Raw genomic sequence first — 19,193 nt, forward strand, 5'->3', positions numbered from 1 at the left:
TTCAGTCCTTTGATCACGTGCAGTTCGCTGATGCTCATGTCCATGACGATGTGAATCTGTCTCTGTCGTGGAGCGTCCAGGCCTTCCGGGAAGCATTGCTTTTTTGGGGGGGGGTTTTTCCCCAGCAGGAATGGTTCTTCTATTCCCATTCTGAATATTTTATCCCCACCACTGGAAGAGCTCTATGCACTAACAACGCACCTCTACACAGTCCAGCAGGAACAAAGTGTGCTCGCAGAGGCTCGACAAAGAGCAGTGAACGTCGGCCAGATAATTAAGAGAACGAATCATGAGGAAAAAACCGAAACCAAACGGGCTCTTCTACATACTGCGGAGGGAGAAAAAGCCACACTATTTGCATTTCAGGCGCCCAAAGCGGGGAATAAACAGCAGTTTTTGGAGCGTGACATGTTAAACACATTGCCTGTTGGCTACGGCCGTGCCAACCAGCTTTGTGAAATACCCCGTTCGGCGTTTGGAGATGCTGAGAATGGCTTTTTAACCGTTTACAGGCCAGATGCAAGTCGACTCACGTGTGCTGCATTTTTAGTGTCGCTTGATAAAAAGGAACAGTCTGCTGGATTGGCATTAATGCTGAACAGCTTCACACGTGCAGCCGAGTCCTTAGAAACAGCTGTGGAAGCACAGGTAGGGCATTTCGGAGGGGGGTAATGGGATGTTGCATGGCTGTTAAACTGCTTGTTTGTGAATTAGTCATGGCAGGTCGAAGCGCAGAGCTGTTGGATATCCTGGCAGAGCTCGGGGCCAAATAAAAGGTGGGAAAACGGGTTACAGTGACGCAGGAACACAAGAAAAAGGAATTTACAGAGAGGAGACAAACAGAGGGGGGATTGAACTGCGGGGAGATGACTTTGGATTTTTTTTTTTTTTTTTTTTTTTTTTTTTTTTATAGACCTCAGGGAAGAGGAGTTTTTTTGTGATGGCTGGATACCTGGGTTCCCTGAATTCATTTCACAGTTTCAGAGAAAATGAAATGGCGCTGCGGGCAAACCCCCTGGTCGTGTTGATGTTCTTCCTCGGTCCCCCATAGCAGTGTTTATCATGTGGAAAAAACAGTCACCTCAGAGGTTCACAACTGGGATCCTGACACAAAGAGAGAAAAGAGGGGGGGGGGCAGAAAGCAAGATTGAATGGTGTAAGAAGCTTTGGAGCCCAAAAGAAAAGAGAAGTGGAGCACAAAGGCCTGAAGCTGATAAAGTGGTGTACATGCAAACGGAAAGCTGCATCACAGGGGACCGAGACAGAGCGGCGATGGGGGAGACGGAAGAGAAGGAGGAAGGTGGAGGAGAAGCTGACGGGTGGGAAGGGGGGGGGGAGGAGGAAGTGAATAAGAGCGCTGGAGTGCGGCTCTATAATTATCCTGATTGAGATTAACTTTAAATGCCCTCGAATAAAAGCATCATTTCATGGACGGTGGCTAGGCGCCTTTTCACAGGCCCACAATGACTCATCTGGAGAGGGAGTTTAAAACACTGATACATCTTACAGCAGCACCAACACTTCAGGCCTGAATACTCCACAGAGAATAGCTCCGGTGTCCAATTATACTCCATGTGCACCCTCGCAACGCATGCAAAGAGGTAATAAGGCCGCGCACAAAGCCTCTCTCAACACACAAAGAAGCAAACTTTAAATCCAGGGGTGCTGGCAGACCAACACATGCACGATCAGACTGGTATATACAGACCCAGACACAAGCAGGCCGGGTCTTGGCGGGGCTGGCGAGGCGACTCATTACCTCTCCCTGTCGGTGAAGGAGGAGGAGGCGCTGTGCAGCGTCTGCCGGCTGTCCTCTGAAGCAAGGGAGCGAGGAAGTGCGAGGGTGAGCGGGGGGGCCACGCCACGGGAAAGCGGGGGCGGATGCTGGGAACAGCTGCGATCGTAACTGGGGGAGATGGATAGTCGGGCAGATAAACGGAGAGGAGAGAAAGTGAGGCAGAGAAGGGATGGGGAGGGAATTTGGGAAGGGGTGTGGGAGGAAAGAGGAGCGATAAGGGTGGCGAGGAGATGGAAGAGGATGAAAAGTTAAAGGGTGAGGGAGAGGGGGGGTGCAAGATAAGAGTAGGAAAAGAGGAGAATTGAGGGAGATGGTTGTAAAAAAAAAAGAAGACAAAGCGGGCAGGCACATAAAGAGATGAGACAGAAAGTTTGAGTTTGAGAGGCACAGGTATTACAGTGTAAGAAGGTTAGGGAGGGAGCGGCAGATAGCAGACGATGATAGAGGGGGAAGGTGAAATGAAGGGAACGGCACAGAGGGGAAAAAATGAGGGGAGAAAGCAGGAAGAGAAAAGGAGAAGAGCGTGAAGCAGAGAAACAAAGTCGGAGAGCATCAGGAGCCATTTAGCATCAGCGAACACATTACGCTGCCACTGTGAGGGAGAATTACTGCACTCGTCGGACTCATTAAAACGCTGTCAGAGGGGAGAGGGTGGCAGAGCGAGAAATGGGAAGGAGACATCACCGTGGGATGGGGGGGGGGGGTGGTTGGAAGGGGTGAGGTGAGGAGGGTGTGCAACAAGGCGACGGAGTGGACGGACGGGTGACGCATCACCGAGGTGTCATGCCGTTACTTTGGTGAGGAGCGTGAGTTACGGTGAAGACACGGTGGGGGTGTCATGGGTTCAGGCTCTTAAGAATACTTAAGAACCACAACAAAGCTGTTCCTCGGGCCCATTAGAGCCCCGCTGCACCCTCATCCTGCCCCTCGGTAACACCTGTCCTCGCCTGGCCCACTCTCCTCACTGCACACACACACACACACACACACACTTGATAACATTAGACACACTGACAATTTTAGGGCCTGGGAAAACCACTGAGCACATATGCTGCTCTTCTATAATCATAATGAACTGGACAGTGGCCAATTTGCTCTATAGGCTATGATTTGAGTCCATCTGTAGACCCCCCCCACCCCCCTCTCCCGTTCATTCTGTGGCCCTTTCTCCATCTAACACATGGTGTTATTTACACATTTATGACACTGAAGGACGAGCCAGTCTATATAAAGGAGCTCCTTGCCATGTCACCAGTATGAACCATTGTTTAATGCCACTCTCAATTCAGTGGGAGCTCGTGGATTTCGCTTCACGGCAAGGTGCCGCGGAAGTAAGTTATCGAAACAGGAGTGAAGGCCAGTCTCGGGGAACAGAGAGAGAAAAAGGGGGTGGCTTATCGTGTATCAGCTCACAGCAAGCTGGAGGATTATCTGTGGATCTGCAGCCAGACTGGCGGTGCTGGGAGAGATAGGAGACTGGTGAGGGAGATAAGAGGAGAACCGACTGTGCAGAGACAGGCGAGCGGTGTAGTGAATTAACTGGTTAAAAAAAAAAAAAAAAAAGTGAGAACCCTAAAGAAATGGAGCAACATGAGAACTCAAAAAACAAGAAAAATCCTTGGAGGTGGAAGGGGGGAGAGAATGGAGGGTTAAACTGAGCATGAGGGAAGATAATGTGGGAGTGTGGAAGCAAAACTAAGATTAAGAGAGAGAATGAAAAGAGACTATGAAGGAGAAGAAATCACACAGATTCAGGCAATGAAAGGGCGGGGGGGGGTAGCACAATTGGAATTTAGGTGAGATGTGCAGATAAGGGAATTGCAATGAGGAAACAGAAGCGAGAAGAAGAAAAAAATCTCAACGTGCATGGAAAAACTGAGAAAGAAGAGGGAGTGTGGATGCGTGGAAAAAAAAAAAAAAAAAAGTCCCTGTGGTCAAATAAACAAGATGTTATTGGTTTGATCAGCAAACCGTGGAAGTGCTCCGGTCCATCACATAGATGACTCCCTATTTCCAGATAATGGCCATGTGTGTTGTGAGCACCGACTTCCTGCTCCCTGAAAACGTAGAGTAGAAGCCGGAGATTCCCCAACCTGCTCCAGGAGGTTTAATGGCCAGCGTGCTCTTAATGCACACACACACACACACACACTCTCATGAAGCCCGTGAGGCAAAGGATCAGAGTGGTTTTTATTCTCCCCGTCCTTTTCTCATGGTTGTAGTAAATGTTTAATCACTGCAACCTCAATAGCTCTGAATGGTGTATCTTTGCCAACTGTGACATTGTTAACTATAAAGTCATTAGATAGGAAGCAATTGTTGAGCTCTCACTTTAAGGGGCACCAACTAGACAAATGAAATGTGATTATCAAGTTATGGGGAGGTTTTTTTGGCAGCAGAATTATGTTTTATAAAATAGTTTTGTCTCATGACCCCTCAGGTTTAACTTCTATGTGGGATCCTAATTCCAAGGTTCGAGGCCACAGTTCAGGGCAAACCTTCAGCTGAACTCGGCATATTTGCTGTTCTTGTTGGGGGGGAAAAAAACTATTATTCTAAAAAACAACTTATTGTATTCCCCTTTCAAGCTAAATGCTGTCCTGAATGCCTAGAAAACAGCTTTATTTGAGTTACCTCATTTGACCCTCTCAGTTTTAAAGATGCAGTCTATAAATTTGGTGCCATGCCCATTTCCCCCATTAGGTGGCAGGAGTAAGGTTTTCTTTTTAGTTTTATCCTTTACTGTGTTGATGCCTGTTTTGTCGCACTTTTTGTTTTGCTTTTTGTTTTGTTTTTTAACTAAGAACACACTTGAGACATTAGCTCACTACAGCCCTTCTGTGGTAAAAAGTGGCATTACGAGGTAGTGTGATCTCGAAGTACTTAAGTCTATACTCCCCCCCCCAACCTCTTATATCGCAATTCCAACTCATCCTAGGTGAGCACAAGGTACACCCTTAACAGATTAAAAAGCTAAACACATGCACGGGAACAAAGACACACATACATTCAATTTACAGTCACTTGTCACATATTTTTGGACTATCGGATTAACGTCGGTTTGCAAACTCCGCGTAGAAAGGCCCCGGACAAGGGATCACGCTGTGTGGTGGGAGTGCTAACCACTAACACCACTCCACCACGTAGCTCCACACAGTTTTAAAATACCTTTAGCACAATACACAGATGTCTATGAGATAACTTAAATGATAACTTATGACATTCAAATGGTTAAAACAATCTTGCTTACTGTCGCTTAAAGGCGTCCAAATTAGTATGCCAATATGCTGACGTAATAATGACTGCAGATTCATCTGGAGCTTCACACTGAGCTGAACCTGTCTTTGTGCAAACTATAGTCTGGAAATTGTGCAGTCCTTAACTTTTGTCTTAGAAAAAAAAACCCCAAGAGGTGATTTAATCAGCAGAAATGCAGCTTCCCGCTGAGGCACAGGTGTCCAGAAAGCCGACTGATCATTAATTTACGTTCCGCAATAACCAGTTAATTTATACGTCTCATAAACACACACACACACACACCCCCACACACACACACACACACACGCGCGAACAGAGTTTGGAGTGGAAAGGTTAGGTTCCTACCAGAGTTTGGCTGTAATAAGGACTGCTGTCAGGATGAGCAGAGACGAGATGGTCACGGTGACGTAGAACTGAGGGTCCACTGTAACACAGACACACTCATGCAGTTACTCATCTGAGACTCTTGACCATGTATAATTGTGTCCAGGAGAAAGAAAAAAAAAAAAAAAAGCCAGCTGTAACATGAAATTGGATGTGCAAGACTCTGGCCTCCAACTATAACAGCGATCCGATGACGTCTTCTTTGTATTTGGTCGTTTTGACAGCGGCCAATTCCTCCCTGTGAGTGATGAGAACTTTATTAGGCATTCCCCCGCCACAGACGCAGCCTGCTGCACACAGCCGAGTGTCAGCCTTCACCCTGGTGACAGCTCATTCCCCGGAGTCCTCCCGGCGTGTGCCGTGTATTCACACGAACTGCTCATGACCACCCCTTTATTTAGAGATCCATCATGTGCGTCTTCCCGGTGCCCACCTTCCTCAGGCTCCGTTTCCTCCGCCTCTGTCCCTCCGCCCTCCACTCCCTCCTGGTTCCTGGACTCCAGCGGTGCCTTCTCCCGGGGGGGCAGGCTCGCGTCGGGGTAAGCCCAGTCCTCCGACGTGGAGGTGCTGGCCTCCTGCGGGCCCCCGTGCCGGAGCAGGTGGTCGTTTTCTTGGCTGGAGAGAAAGTGGTAGGTCTCATCCTCCAGCGGCTGCGTGGGACCCCAGACCACCGCCCACAGAGGAGTGGGTGTGACCTGCGCTGTGACGGACAGCTGGACCGACAGGGCGTCTACCTGCTCCTCGCCCTCTCTGTCGTCACGGTTACAGGTGGAGGGCTGTGTCACCAGAGCAACCAGGAGGAGGGAGATGAGGGCAGTCAGTCGTGCGACAGGAGAGATGGAGCTGGAGTTTAGAGAAAAAGAAGGTGGGGGGGGGGGGGGTGAGGAGAAAAAAAAATAGTAGGCGGTGGGGGTGACAGAGGAGTTATGAGAAGAACAGGAATTGTCCACATGCATAACCTTAACAGCTGAGACATTGATTCCCTATGCCAGTCATCACTCAGCATGACATTTTACACATGTGCGTCCGATACATCCCTCCACCTCGAACTATTCGTCTTACCATCTCTCCATCGCTTCGCTCTGTTCACTGAGACTCCTCTTCTCCGATCATCTCCCTCTGTAAGATTAAACACAGGGGCAGGAGAGGGAAAAAGAGAGGGAGAGAAAGGGGGAGGGTCCAGCTTTTGTCTTCTTCCTCTATGTTGTCACATTAAAAAAACCACCAAAAAAAAACCCCCAACATGTAAACACAGACACCAGCAAGAGTATTTGGCAGGGAGCCAACTGTCACCTTTTACAAAAAAAAAGGAAAAGAAAAGAAAAAAAAAAACAGACTCCTCTGGGCATTTTACATTTAACGCTCAATTATGCACCACATGTTCATGCAGAGTCCACATCTGCATGCCAAAACATCCAGAAATACCCACTCATTGTCCGTTCTGCCCTCTCACACACACTTACAGTGCACACACACCTGAGCTCAGCACATTAATCATCATTAAAAGCATCATGCATGGAGCCAATACTCTATCTGGCACTTTGAGCGCAGAGGCAACTTCCCCATTTTCAACTACAGCCTAAATGCCACAGAAATGTCAGCTGGAGACGCGCGAGCACACCGGGAGACGGACACAGACGCACACACACTCCGACATATATCAGTTATCATGCCTACCTCTGGCAGTGGAGAGAGGGAATGAGAGGAGACAGAGAGAAAGGGGGAGATACAGAGAGCAAGTGAGAGGAGAAAAAAAAAAAGCATCGGTTGCCTTAGCGACAGAGACATGTAGAGTCCGCTAGAGTAAGAGAGGAGAGAGAGAGAGAGAGAGAGCGGCGTGTGGAGGGCAAGAGACTGTAGGAAAGAGATTTAAATGCTAATTATGTTGTTTTTTTTTCTAAAGTGGTTCAATTAAATGGACACAGAGGAAAAGAAATTAATTTGACAAGGCAAAGAGAAATGATACTGAGGACAGCATTAATAAGCTAATTCTGAAGCTGGAGGTTCAAGAACAAAAAAAAAAACAACTCTCCTCAATTATGTTCACAAAAACAGCAAGGACACCCTAAAGAGGGAAAGAAAGACTTAAAATATAGACAGCCAAGAGAAGGAGAGGGAGAACAAAGGAGTGATGGGAACGAAGATGGAATGAATTCATTGACGGCGGCCGCGGCGCGAGGGCAGCGAACTTGTGTTTTTAAGAAGTGCCGGGTGTCGGGATGGAAATAAAGACAACGGGAAATTCAAATTCCTTGGTGGGAGTCACGGTGTGACAGCTTTATTACTGTGAAGATAATATTTACATGAAATGATCTGCCGATCACTCGCACAGCGCATACACAAACAACGCCGACTTCCTCCATCCATATGCTTCTCCTCTGACACCGATACCCCGGCTGCCGCGCTCCACTCCCCCGAACCCTCCTTCTTCTGTCACAGCGCTCCCACCCTCTCATTTCCTCTTCATGGCTGCAGGCCGCGGCGTCCTCGGCACGAGAAACTGTGGAGGTGTCACTGCAGAAGGCAACGGAGCCAAGAGCCAGAGCCTCCGTCCTCGGCACCGTCACACCTGCCGCCTTTATCTCCGTTGTTGCCGTCGTCGACGTCATACTCTAAATTTGACAAGAAAGTCGTAAGGATTCGTCACGACACGCGTCACCTAACGCTAACCGTGTAATCCTCAATTTTATGGTTGCTCATTAAGCATGTGAGTCACCCAACAAAGATGTGAAAAACGTGTGGAACTGCATGGCGTGTCTCTGTACCGTCGGTCTCTGCATCTTCTTCTGTGTCTCCCTCCGACTCCAGCAGGCACGAATCCATTCGACTGTCTCTCCTAACTGTGACATCACCCCTTTAACAGTTACACCAGCAGTTAATTAAACACATATCGATTGAGGGTGTGTGTCAAAAATCATTAGCATATCATAAATCCCAGTGTAGCTTTAGAATTAGTCGAGCATTTGACCTGAGATGAAATCATGAATATTCAAATCGCGATAACGGCGGAGCGTTTTTAGATTGAAACCCCCTTTTGAGCTCAGTGGTGCCGACCAGTGTTCCACCCACCTCTGCCGTCCAGAGCTGGGGAGCTGCTCCCATACGATGAGGTCACGACCTCCAGTGACCCACCGGTGGTCTCCGCTCCCCGTGGTCCAAGCCGCAAAACAGAGGATTCTGGGAGCCTCAGGCCAGGTCAGAGAGGCCAGATAGCGACACTGAGGCAGTGAGAACACTGCAGAGAGGAGAGAGGTGATGCCGGGGGGGGGGCGAGGTCAAGGGACAGGAAAATGCTTTCGATTTTGCTCCCAAGTTCCTGATTGTGTTTTCACGCCCACAGTAAACTGAGCGACTCCACGTTTGACTCCGCGACTCACAATTTAGCGCGCTGTCTCCGTTCGCCACATCATAGCAGGAGCCAATTAGGAGGCCTCCTGTCTGGTGAACACAATCTGTTACACCCGTGATGCTGCTGTGATTGGTCAATCTGGACATCGTTCCTGTGATAATTGGACAGATGTTCAGTGGAAGGATAATGCAAATTTTCCACTTCTACCTTCCGTTCAGTTTTTCCTCTTACACACACACACACACACACACACACACACACACACACACACACACACACACACACACACACACACACACACACACACACACACACACACACACACACACACACACACACACACACACACACACACACACACACACACACACACACACACACACACACACACACACACACACACACACGCCAGGCTTCAAAAGCTCACCCGTCCTCCAGTGCAGGATCTTGATGCAGGCGTGACCGTGAGCCAGAAACACTCGGTCCCCTCTCGGGCTGAGGGTCAGTCGGCCGCCCGCCCCCCCTCCGACACCCGTCACCTGGCCGCTCCAATGCTGCAGCAGCCTCAGGGGGTCTCGCTCCGAACACCGATTCTCCCACACTGACACCCCCCCCTCGGCTGAACCGCTGAACACCAGCGGACCCTGAGACTGCGGAGGGCACGGGAGACACTGTTGTCATGGTGATTTGAATCTTTATAACATTTGTACATGCACATGCGTGTGAAAGGGAAAGGAAAGCGTAAGTACGTTAGTGCAAATGAATAAGGAGAGGCTGTGTGTGTGCGTGCGAGACAGACAAAGGCAAGAAAAGGATAGGAGAGAGCATGCATCTTTATGCAAATAACAAAGCAGAAGTGTGAACAGTTTCAAAATGTTCCTGCGCTGCTGTGGGTTATAAATGAATTGTGCGCGTTGCATGATAAATAACAAAGCGGGTGACAATGATGCGTTACGCTTTAATGCTTTGGGCATATTATGATGATTGCAAATTGGAAAAAAAAAACATTCATATGCAGCTTTGGGTTTCAATATTCATGAAAAGGCTTTTTTTTTTTTTCCTGCTCAAAATACATACAAGTGTGCTCTAAAATAGGACGAGCTCCACGGCTTACATCTCAACAAATATCTTTGATTTCCATTTGAAAGCAATAAACAGGGAAGGCTGTTGTGAGGATAAGAGTGTAGAAATACAGCCATTTGATTCCTTAAGAAGAAGCTCTTTTTTTTTTCACAAATTACTAATCAAGAGTTCTAAAACAATTTCAGACAGTGTCTACGGGAAAAAAAAGAAAAAAGAAAAACGTTGGCATGTCTTTGTGTCAGCCGGTTGGTTGTTAAAAATAGGCTGCGAATGAAAACAGCTTGAGCGTTCCTCAGTGTGGAGAGAGTGTTGTGGTCAGCAGGTGGATCACACCCACCTGGATGGAGGTGACTGCTTCCTGGTGAGCGTTGACTGACTGACAGTTCTGGAAAGTGTGCCAGCTCCAGGCTTGAACTTTCCCCCCGTCTGCAGGGTGACAGAGTGTGAGGTTAATGTGTGCTGACAGGCGACTGGCAGTCATTATTGTCGGTCACGGTCAACCCACCTGAGCCTGACTGCCTCAACTACAGGTTTCCATCTCTCTGATTCGGCTGCGTGATACGCTTTCTAACTCACCGACACACGATGCCACAGTATCAGACTCTGAATACGCATTAAGTAAAGATATGAAGACGAGCTGGAAGGAAACGATATCTCACATCCAGCTATGCCATGCTAAGGCTTTAGGCATGTCTGAAAGAAATGTATCATGCAATACCAACATGGAAAATCCTCCGATTGCTTCCTGGTTTCCTCTGCAGTAGAATACAATAACGTCAATCAAACAGCTAATGTGATTATATACTCTCTCACTGTGATAATTAGGAGTTCTGGAACTAATGGCATGGCCCCCAGTCATGCACAGAAGATCTGTGCTTAGTACTAAAAGGTTATGATCTTTTTATTCATTTTCCGAGTAATAAAAATTATGAAAGAAAAAAGAAAAGAAAAAAAACTATTCTTAAGACCATTCTTACTTTATGATATCCTCTCTCAAACTTTTGCACAGTCACCTATTGTCTGCACAAAATCCACAGAAATCCACACCTGATCCACTGATGATGTAGCCGTCTTCCTCTGGCACAAAGCAGAGTGCAGTCACAGCGTTGAATGTGTAGATAGACTTAACGCACTGCCCTGGAGGTAACAGTAAAATTCTAATTTAATGGACAGGATGCAGGCCATCAGTCACACAGGCATACATTGATTATGATGTGCACAAGCTTCACAGGCAGAACCCTCAGGCTCTATCCACGATATATATATATATATATATATATATATATATATATGTATGTGTGTGTGTGTGTGTGAGTGTGTGTGTGTGTGTGTGTATGCGCACTTTAACGTACCAATGCTCAGAGCCCAGATCTTCACATGGCAGTCTGCAGAGCCACTCAAAATAAACCTCTCTTTGTCGGACAAAGACAAGGACCAGGCTGGAGAGAGGGCAAGCACAGACAAAAGAGCAGGAGGGGGCAGAGGATGAAGAGGAAGAGGAGGAGGAGGGTGGCGAGGGAGCAGGGATCATCGTGAGGGTGAAAAGATGAGGAAAAATAGATTACGCTGACAAGAAGCTCTAAATAAATGATGATGCACAAAATGAGAACGGACATCAGAAGAAGAAGACAAAAGAGAATAAACATGACTTTTTTAAGAAGGAGGCAAATAATTAGTGGATGAACACGATGTGACTGTGGCTCATCATTAAGCGCTCCACTCCCAGACTTGGTATTTTAGGCTGGGGAGGCAGGTGGGGAGGGAGGTGTAGGAGGAGAGCCGGAGAGGGCTTTGGAGTTCAAATGATGGAAGTCTGCCTGCTTCAGACAGAGAAGTCTCTAAAGTGTCTGCAGAGGTTATCTCTCACTGGGCTTGATCTGATGAACTGCTCCTATAATTACCAGAGCACGGGACACGGGCATTACTCAGCCGCACGCCGGCCTGCATGTCAGGCTGCGGACGCATGTCTGCGTGCACCCGTGTGTGTGTGTGTGTGTGTGTGTGTGTGTGTGTGTGTGTGTGTGTGTGTGTGTGTGTGTGTGTGTGTGTGTGTGTGTGTCTTTGTGTCCTCACCCAGCCTCTTGCAGTACTCAAGGGGAGGCACAGACAGACAGGTGACCCCACTAGTGTGACCTCCCATGTTCTTCTGCTCTGTTGCCGTGGGAACATGCCACACCTTCACAGTTGTATCACGACTTGAGAGGAGGAAAAGATGGGGTGTGTGGGGGGGGGGGGGGGGGGGGGGGTGAGAGAGAGTGAGTGAGAGAGTGAGAGAGAAGGCGGAAAGTTAAAAGGCGTTCAACATAAACCGCAAGAGATTCGCTTCAAGTCATTGGGGCGGGGGAAGAAAAACAAAAAACGTGTCAGACAGCGAGGGAGAGAGCAGCAGCCTATTAAGTGATAAATTACTTGAAATGTGCTCATCCATTATGCAAATGAACTGCATTTCTCCCTTACCTTCCAGAAACCACCAGGTTGTCAACGGCAACCGCGCAGGTGACTATGTCGTTGTGACCCTCCAGCACCCGCAAGCGAAACTTTGCCTTCTCCCACGACACTTTGAGGGACGTAAACGCAGCTTCTGTAAAAAGAAATGATTTGTGCAATTAGCAGTGTTGACTCATCAGCATGCTGGCTTGTTAATCTGCACGGTTCCTCAATATGGATTAGTCTGCCACTGCAAACGCGTGGGGCTAATTTAGCTCCGAGGATGCAAACCGTGGGCCCTGTCTTCGGGGAAGCGAGTGCAGCCTGTTGGTTTTAATACTGGGAGCCACACCGGCTTGTTAGCGCTCCTTGGGGCATGTATAATCTGATTTTAGATGTTAATCGCAAATTAAGGACACCGCTCCGTATTTCACACGGCCTGCCACGAAGTGTAATGACACCGTCTTTAAGCCACTATTCTTAATAATGGAGATACCTTCCTGTCGCAGTTGCTGCTGCTGCTCCTCCTCAGAGTGTCCACAGCCTCCTGACGCGTCCTGACAGGGATCCGACACCTTGGCCGCCTCGGTCCTCTCCCCCCGTCCGCCTGTCGCCGCTTCCTCTCCCACTCCGCTCTGCCTGGCAGCCACTGCTGGCGTAGCTTGAGCTCTGGACTTCTTTTCTCCCTTAAGGATCTTGGAGGCTGGAGGCATCTGTGATGGAAGGGCCTCTGGGGCGTCCTCCCTGTGCCAGAGCAGAAAGCAGGAGCGGAATAAATAATCGAGACGCAAACACAGCACCCGTTGTGACAGCTCGGCAAACGATACCTGAGGATTCTCGAACTTCCTGCAAGCGAAAACTCTTTCCTAATGAGCTCCTAATTTGTGTATTAAAATAAATAAATAAATGCCACGTCTGTTTAAGTGAGCTTCAAGTTGATGTGTATATGATCGATTGTGTTGATTTACCGCCCGAACTGAGGGGCTGATGTTCTATAAAGGTGTTTACATTAGACAGGAGTAAAGTCCCATTTAGCAAAAGTGTGGCAGAATTTGACCTCCAGTGTGTTTTGAGTAGACATACAGAAAAGATCAAAAGCTTCAAAGTGAATGTTGTTGCTTTTGAAGAATTACATTTCTCTCCATCTGCCCCCCTGCCTCCCACCCCCCCTCCACCCCTTCCCTCCTTGCTGGTACCTCTCCCACACTTCCTTACACTTGTCTTTTCATCTTCTCCTTTTTCCCGTCTCCCACAATCCCAAGAGTCTGCTGCGGGCCAGAAAGCTGCAGCTGAAGCTCAGCCAATCTGGAACGCAGCTCCGCCTTCCTGGAGATCTGAGAGGGAGGAAGGCACGAGATTGGTTGTAAACCCAGCTGCTAAATCCACAAGTTGTTTATCTGCACAACTGACATACTCGACCCGTCTCGATTTATTAGAGTGCGGCGTGCGAGCATACGCCGCACGCCTGAACCGAGACTCTGAGCTTTGAAATATGCATGAATGAATGAGTGGGCATGTCAGTTTTACTGTATATTAAAGGGCTGTTTGTTAGAGGGGCACCCCACCGATGTATTATGTGGATTATTTATCACGTGCTTCTCACCCTAAAGAAAAACGCGGTTTATTTGTCTTGTGAGGTTTATCTGCTGTCAGTGTCACTGTGGACATTTTCTATGTGGAAATTTAACCGGGCTGTGAAATTAAACAAGAAATTTACAGGACAAGAGAGACTTACTGGTTCACATTGTGGAAAATACAGTCTTTTGGCAGGAGAATAACCCCTGCCGCTGCATTATTACAATATTCAATCATCATTATGCATGTAAGAGCAGGAATAATGTTGGCGCTGACCATGGTTTAAGCTAAACTACTTTCCACAGCCAGCAGCAACACATTATACTTTTACAACTTCTCGTTTCTGTTTACTGCAAAACGGTTAAAGGGCAACCTTTTATGCTTTCTTGTATTTTCTGACAACACATCAAATTTCACAGTTTCGTTAAACAAAAACAGAAGTCATTGATGGCTTAAGTAACTTCGTGGATTAAAACACAACATGTGGATGAGTTAATATCAGCTCTGCAGATATGCTCATGTGCTGGTTTAACGTGACGGATGATGATGTCCAAATACAAGCACGATGCTGCATATCGACAGGTTCTTTGCTGTTGGGGAAAAAAAGACTTTCTGCGAGCAAAGAGGCTGGGGTTAAATTACGATTGATTGAAGTAGCATGCCGGAAGTAATGAGGCAGGTGTGAAATTATTAGCATCATGATGCGCATCAACATGCTCATTGCTTGTAAATGAATGAATGCCTCATGGCTGGTGTCAAATTACCACGACAACATGACACACATGTCTCACTTAGGCGTAATTTGCTTTTGGGTGGAATTTCTTTCTTTCTTTCTGGTGTGAAATTACAAGCACGGTTCCGCATATCAACGGGCTCCACGCTGGTAAAAGTGACCCTTTTTTGAATGCAGTGAGGCTGGGGTCAAATTACCACTACAACGCTGCATACCGGCGGGTTCATTGCTGTCGAAAGAGATGTTTTCTGGAATCAACGAGGCCGAGGTCACATCACAAGCACATAATATTTGATACCAACAGTAACTTGTAAATATATCTGTTGGGTAAATAGAGTGAACCAATGGGAACAGAGAAACAGACAATTGAAGGATATAGTACATCAAAATTGTAGTAAAGTACATTTTCAAGTACATGTATTTGCAAACGTCAGTGGAAGTGCGACACTAAAGATCCTTGAGGCAGGACTTTAATGTGGTACACTTTGAATTAGGAAGGTGTTTTTTTTAATCACTGGTTTACAATTGTTCACGGGTAAATTCACAAGTTCGCTTGTGGCCTACAGTAATCCATTGTTGTGAACTTCAGGCAACCTTCACCATTAATAAATTATCTTCATCTGCAAAGGTGTGGGACTCCATGTGTACATTTATTTTCCCGTTGCCAATTAGGGAGCAGCCCAGTAAAGAAAAATCACTGTTGTAGGGCAGGGCCATACTTCATAGCATTCAGATCCTGCCCTTTAACAAGCTCAGACTTTCCAGAAGTTCCTGATAATTATTTTTCCTGATGCACTGATGCTCAACGTGTGATCGTCTGATCTCCAAAGTTCCTGGGGCAAAAACTGTCAAATTATTCATCGCACCTTTATTATTAATTCATACTAATCACTGACTTTATGATGCCAACACTGTTTTTGCAGGTTTAAAAGATACGTGTTTTTTTTCTGCACTTTGGGGAGGCACATCATCATCATCATCAATACACGACCAGCATCAATAACCCCAATCATCTTTGGTCAGTGTGTGTAAAAGCTGCACAACTTTGGTTTGTTTGTAATATTTCCATTTCAGACACGATCACGTGTGTGTGATGATACCTCCACAGTCATAATAACTTGTTAATCCTGAGGGATCCCCCCCCCCCCCCCAGGATTTGCCAAAGTCCACCAGTAAACACCCCGAGATCACACAGAAAGTAAAAATGCAGAAGTGTTTCTGTACCTTGAATGTCTCCTCTGGGGTGAGACTGATTTTTATTTCCAGATTCTCAATCTGCCTCAACTTCTTCTGCAGCTTCCTCACTTCCCCCATTTGACTCAGACTGTCTGCGTGGCCCTCGGCTTGTCAAAAAAAGCGTCAACGACAAATCATCGCCTGCAAATAAAAAAGGTGCGAGGATGTTTTAATAAATAAAGAGCCATCGGAGGGCAGAGCGGCGTCGTTGTTGTTGGGGGGACGTGTCGCCGGATGTTGACGCTGCAGCGGCGGCGCGATACCTGTCCTAACAGCGACATCATGTGGGCCGTTGAGGAGGCTCGAAAGAAACGGCTTTTAATGAGGAAACCTCATCATGTAACTGCACTTGCTCGTTGCAATAACGTGATCATGTGCGCAGGGGTTATTTGTTTTATGTTTATAATTCTCAGTCCAGTCCAGAAACCGGCTTTTACCACCGGAGGACGGAGCGGTAACGCTGTGCTGCGTTCAAATGCAGCTCGTTTTCCCCCCTCTCATTGTTAAACTGTAAAATAGGAGATAAGATATAAGAACGTTGCTGGAATGTATTTGTACCACCACATAAAACATGAAAAAAAGAATCCTAAAACGTGCTCTCGCGATTTACAATAAAACCTTATTTTTCCCCCAGCAGGTCTCATTTCTTGTAATTTTCGAACAAAAAAGATAAGTGAAGCTTGAGCTTGGCACTGATATGTTTAATAAAACACATTTTAGAAATGAACACAAAGCTATGGGCCTGTATACCAAATAATAATCTGTTAAGAAAAGCACGTGTGAATTACTTGCACCAATCCTTCATATTCTATGTTACTTACAGGTGAGCATGCCACTTTAATAAATAAATAAACTATTATTATTATTATTATTGTTATTTATGTGTTCTGGTATGAAATCCAACCAGGCTGAAAGGGACACTTCTGCTGCAGCCAAAGCCAGAAAGCCCCTGACTTGTTAACACCTGACTCCATGAGATTTTATGATTTTAATCCATTGGACAATATAAACGGACCTGCGCAGGACTGCGATCACTCAGATTCCCTGTATTATTCTTCACTGCTCTTCTTTAACATTATATTTTCCATCAGTTTGTGTTGAGGCTGTTTGCCCTGTACAGCATCCCCTGCATTTTGTGTTGGGATATTAATTCCTCACCGTGACGGCAGAGTCGATGTATGCTCCATAAATCCATGTCTCTGCAGTTCTGTCAGACGTGACCATTATTATTATTAACCTCATTATTACAGATAGACCCTCATGGAGCTACAAAGACTTGGAACAAGTCAAGAACAAAAACAAAAATATCCTTCAAAGCCCCAGTGACAAGGATTTGTTTTATTATGTCATAAAGATCGCTCCATAATAAACAATCTGTGTCCGCTCCTCAGTGCTCTCAGTTTTCCAAGTGGGCGAGACAATCGGTGCACCAATCAGGATACTGTGAAAATAGTTCGGCATTTTTCAAGAGATCTGATTGTTCAGTAGATGGCGCCTTCCTTCTCTGCTCCAAAGTTAATCGTCAGAGTACCTGGGTGATTTATCCCGGGAAGGCATGAATCTGCTTCGCAGTCTCTGAGAAACCCTTTCCAATTGGACGGTGTTTTGCTTGTTGCCAGAACTCGTCTTCTGATGCCTGATCCCCACTTTGATCTGGTCTCTGCTTTCAGGCTGTCCTTCTTATACGCATCAAAGACAATGTCAGTGTGACCGTACTCTGCCGCATATGACTCAAGCTTTGGGATGACATCTTCTTACACATACAGTATGCATCAAAGGTCTTCAACACTTTGAGAGGGATGGCATTGATGAATGCTGATCCATCAATGATTATTGCATCCGCCTCAGGTTCTGTCTCGGGCATGGTGACTGGTTTCTGGAGAATTTCTGCCAGTTGAGACATCTGTGTGGTGTGTCGGTGCCCATTATCACGCCTGTGTCAACTGGTTCTCATGACTAAACAACTCTTCTAGATTACATTCCCGGTTGTGGCAAGAGATGAAGAGTCAAGAGAAGGGCTGGTAGTCATCTTTCAGGTCTTTCTCCTTTGTGGTCCTTGTAGCCTGTTGGACCTTGAAGAAAAACGTCTTGTTGTTCCTGAGTGGAGCATAGAAAGCATCCTCCTCTCCTTTGTCCAGGCTGTCCTTGAAAGGTCTCAATTGTTCCTGGCCTCTCTGCTAACGGGTCTTGAGCAGCTCAGTCATGGCTGGATCTGCAGCATTCTTTGTGTCCAGTAGAAGTCGGCAACTTGACTCCTGGAAAGGGTTTTCCATCTCAGTGTCTACTGAAGTGAGGGATTTCACCTTCTCCAGGAAGGTCGTCTGGGCACATGAGATCTGCTCGTGATGCTGATAGCTGGATGCTGCATCCTTCATGCCTGACATGCTTTCATATCAAGTAATATCAAGACGGCTTACTTCTGGTAAGAAGCCACCAACCAACCTTCCAGGATCTCCTGTGATGATTTGGCTAATACATTTGATGTTATCTGCTCCAGTGTGCGGTGAGCTCTGTAGTTCACCACACTATCAGATCAGAAGATCTGTCTTTCATGATCAAGTGTGTGGTCTCTTAATCAGTGAAGATTTTTTAAAAAAATCCCTGGTTCAGAGGGTAAATTTCTGCTAATCACAGAGTCTATACCACTTTGTAGCCAGAACTTCAGGCATTTCTTGAGTTCTTCCTCCTGCTGCTTGTGTGATTTAATCGTTCTATCGATGAATCTTTCTCGAGCACTTTTCAAACAAAAACAATGCAGCACAAACACAATATAAATACAAGGACCTCAGTTGAAATCAAGGCAGATTCAAACTTGTGTGGTAAGACAGGATGGTGCAAGTTGGAAAACTGTACTTTTCACACTGACCCGTTAGGCTGACGCTGACTGGGGCTGGAGTCTGTGGCACGGCATTCTACAAATTTACCACGAACAGCTAAACAGTTCCAGATAGGGCCCCTCGTGCAAGACTTGATGCCATGACACAGTAACAGCATCACCAAGACAACAATACAAAACTAAGAAAAATATATTTTTGAGCCCTGTACCTCCCCCTTCCCACGGGTCAGAAAAAGCTCTAGTTTCTGTATCTTTTCAGTTCAACCTTATTTTTGCTGGATTTCCGAGTCTTTCAACTCATTCCTTGTGGCTGCGTTTCTGTTGACAACTGTTGCAATTTGTTGTGTAACATTTAAAGTGATTTTATCATCTTCAGGGTACCTGATTTTCAACCGCAATGCCAAATTGATTTCTCAAAAGTAACATGATTAAAAAGTAGTGTGTAACTTTAAGGCAATTATATTATGCCCCTGGTAATCGATTAAGTCTGTGAATATAACTTGATGACGTATAC

At 46.5% G+C, this 19,193-nt stretch overlaps 2 protein-coding genes across 2 annotated transcripts; both read right to left on the reverse strand.

Annotated features, from left to right (window-relative positions):
• Positions 1–1,082: 1,082 nt before the first annotated feature.
• pianp (PILR alpha associated neural protein) lies at positions 1,083–6,513 on the reverse strand (the record flags this gene model as incomplete). Its single annotated transcript, XM_080500489.1, has 5 exons — positions 1,083–1,104; positions 1,760–1,906; positions 5,402–5,480; positions 5,874–6,283; positions 6,503–6,513. 5 exons carry the CDS (start codon positions 6,511–6,513, stop codon positions 1,083–1,085), a joined length of 669 nt encoding a protein of 222 aa, XP_080356615.1.
• Positions 6,514–7,732: 1,219 nt separating this feature from the next.
• Positions 7,733–16,061, reverse strand: LOC308133083 (uncharacterized protein). The gene is made up of 13 exons (XM_080500357.1): positions 15,832–16,061; positions 13,515–13,633; positions 12,796–13,043; positions 12,330–12,453; positions 11,946–12,067; positions 11,225–11,311; positions 10,920–11,009; positions 10,210–10,298; positions 9,217–9,439; positions 8,818–8,940; positions 8,510–8,675; positions 8,206–8,294; positions 7,733–8,052 (listed from the first exon to the last, which is right to left on the reverse strand). Exons 1-13 carry the CDS (start codon positions 15,919–15,921, stop codon positions 7,952–7,954), a joined length of 1,671 nt encoding a protein of 556 aa, XP_080356483.1. The 5' UTR covers positions 15,922–16,061; the 3' UTR covers positions 7,733–7,951.
• Between the last annotated feature and the right edge of the window lie 3,132 nt (positions 16,062–19,193).

Source organism: Blennius ocellaris (assembly GCF_963422515.1).
Source record: "Blennius ocellaris genome assembly, chromosome: 8".
In the NCBI taxonomy this organism is placed as follows: domain Eukaryota; kingdom Metazoa; phylum Chordata; class Actinopteri; order Blenniiformes; family Blenniidae; genus Blennius; species Blennius ocellaris.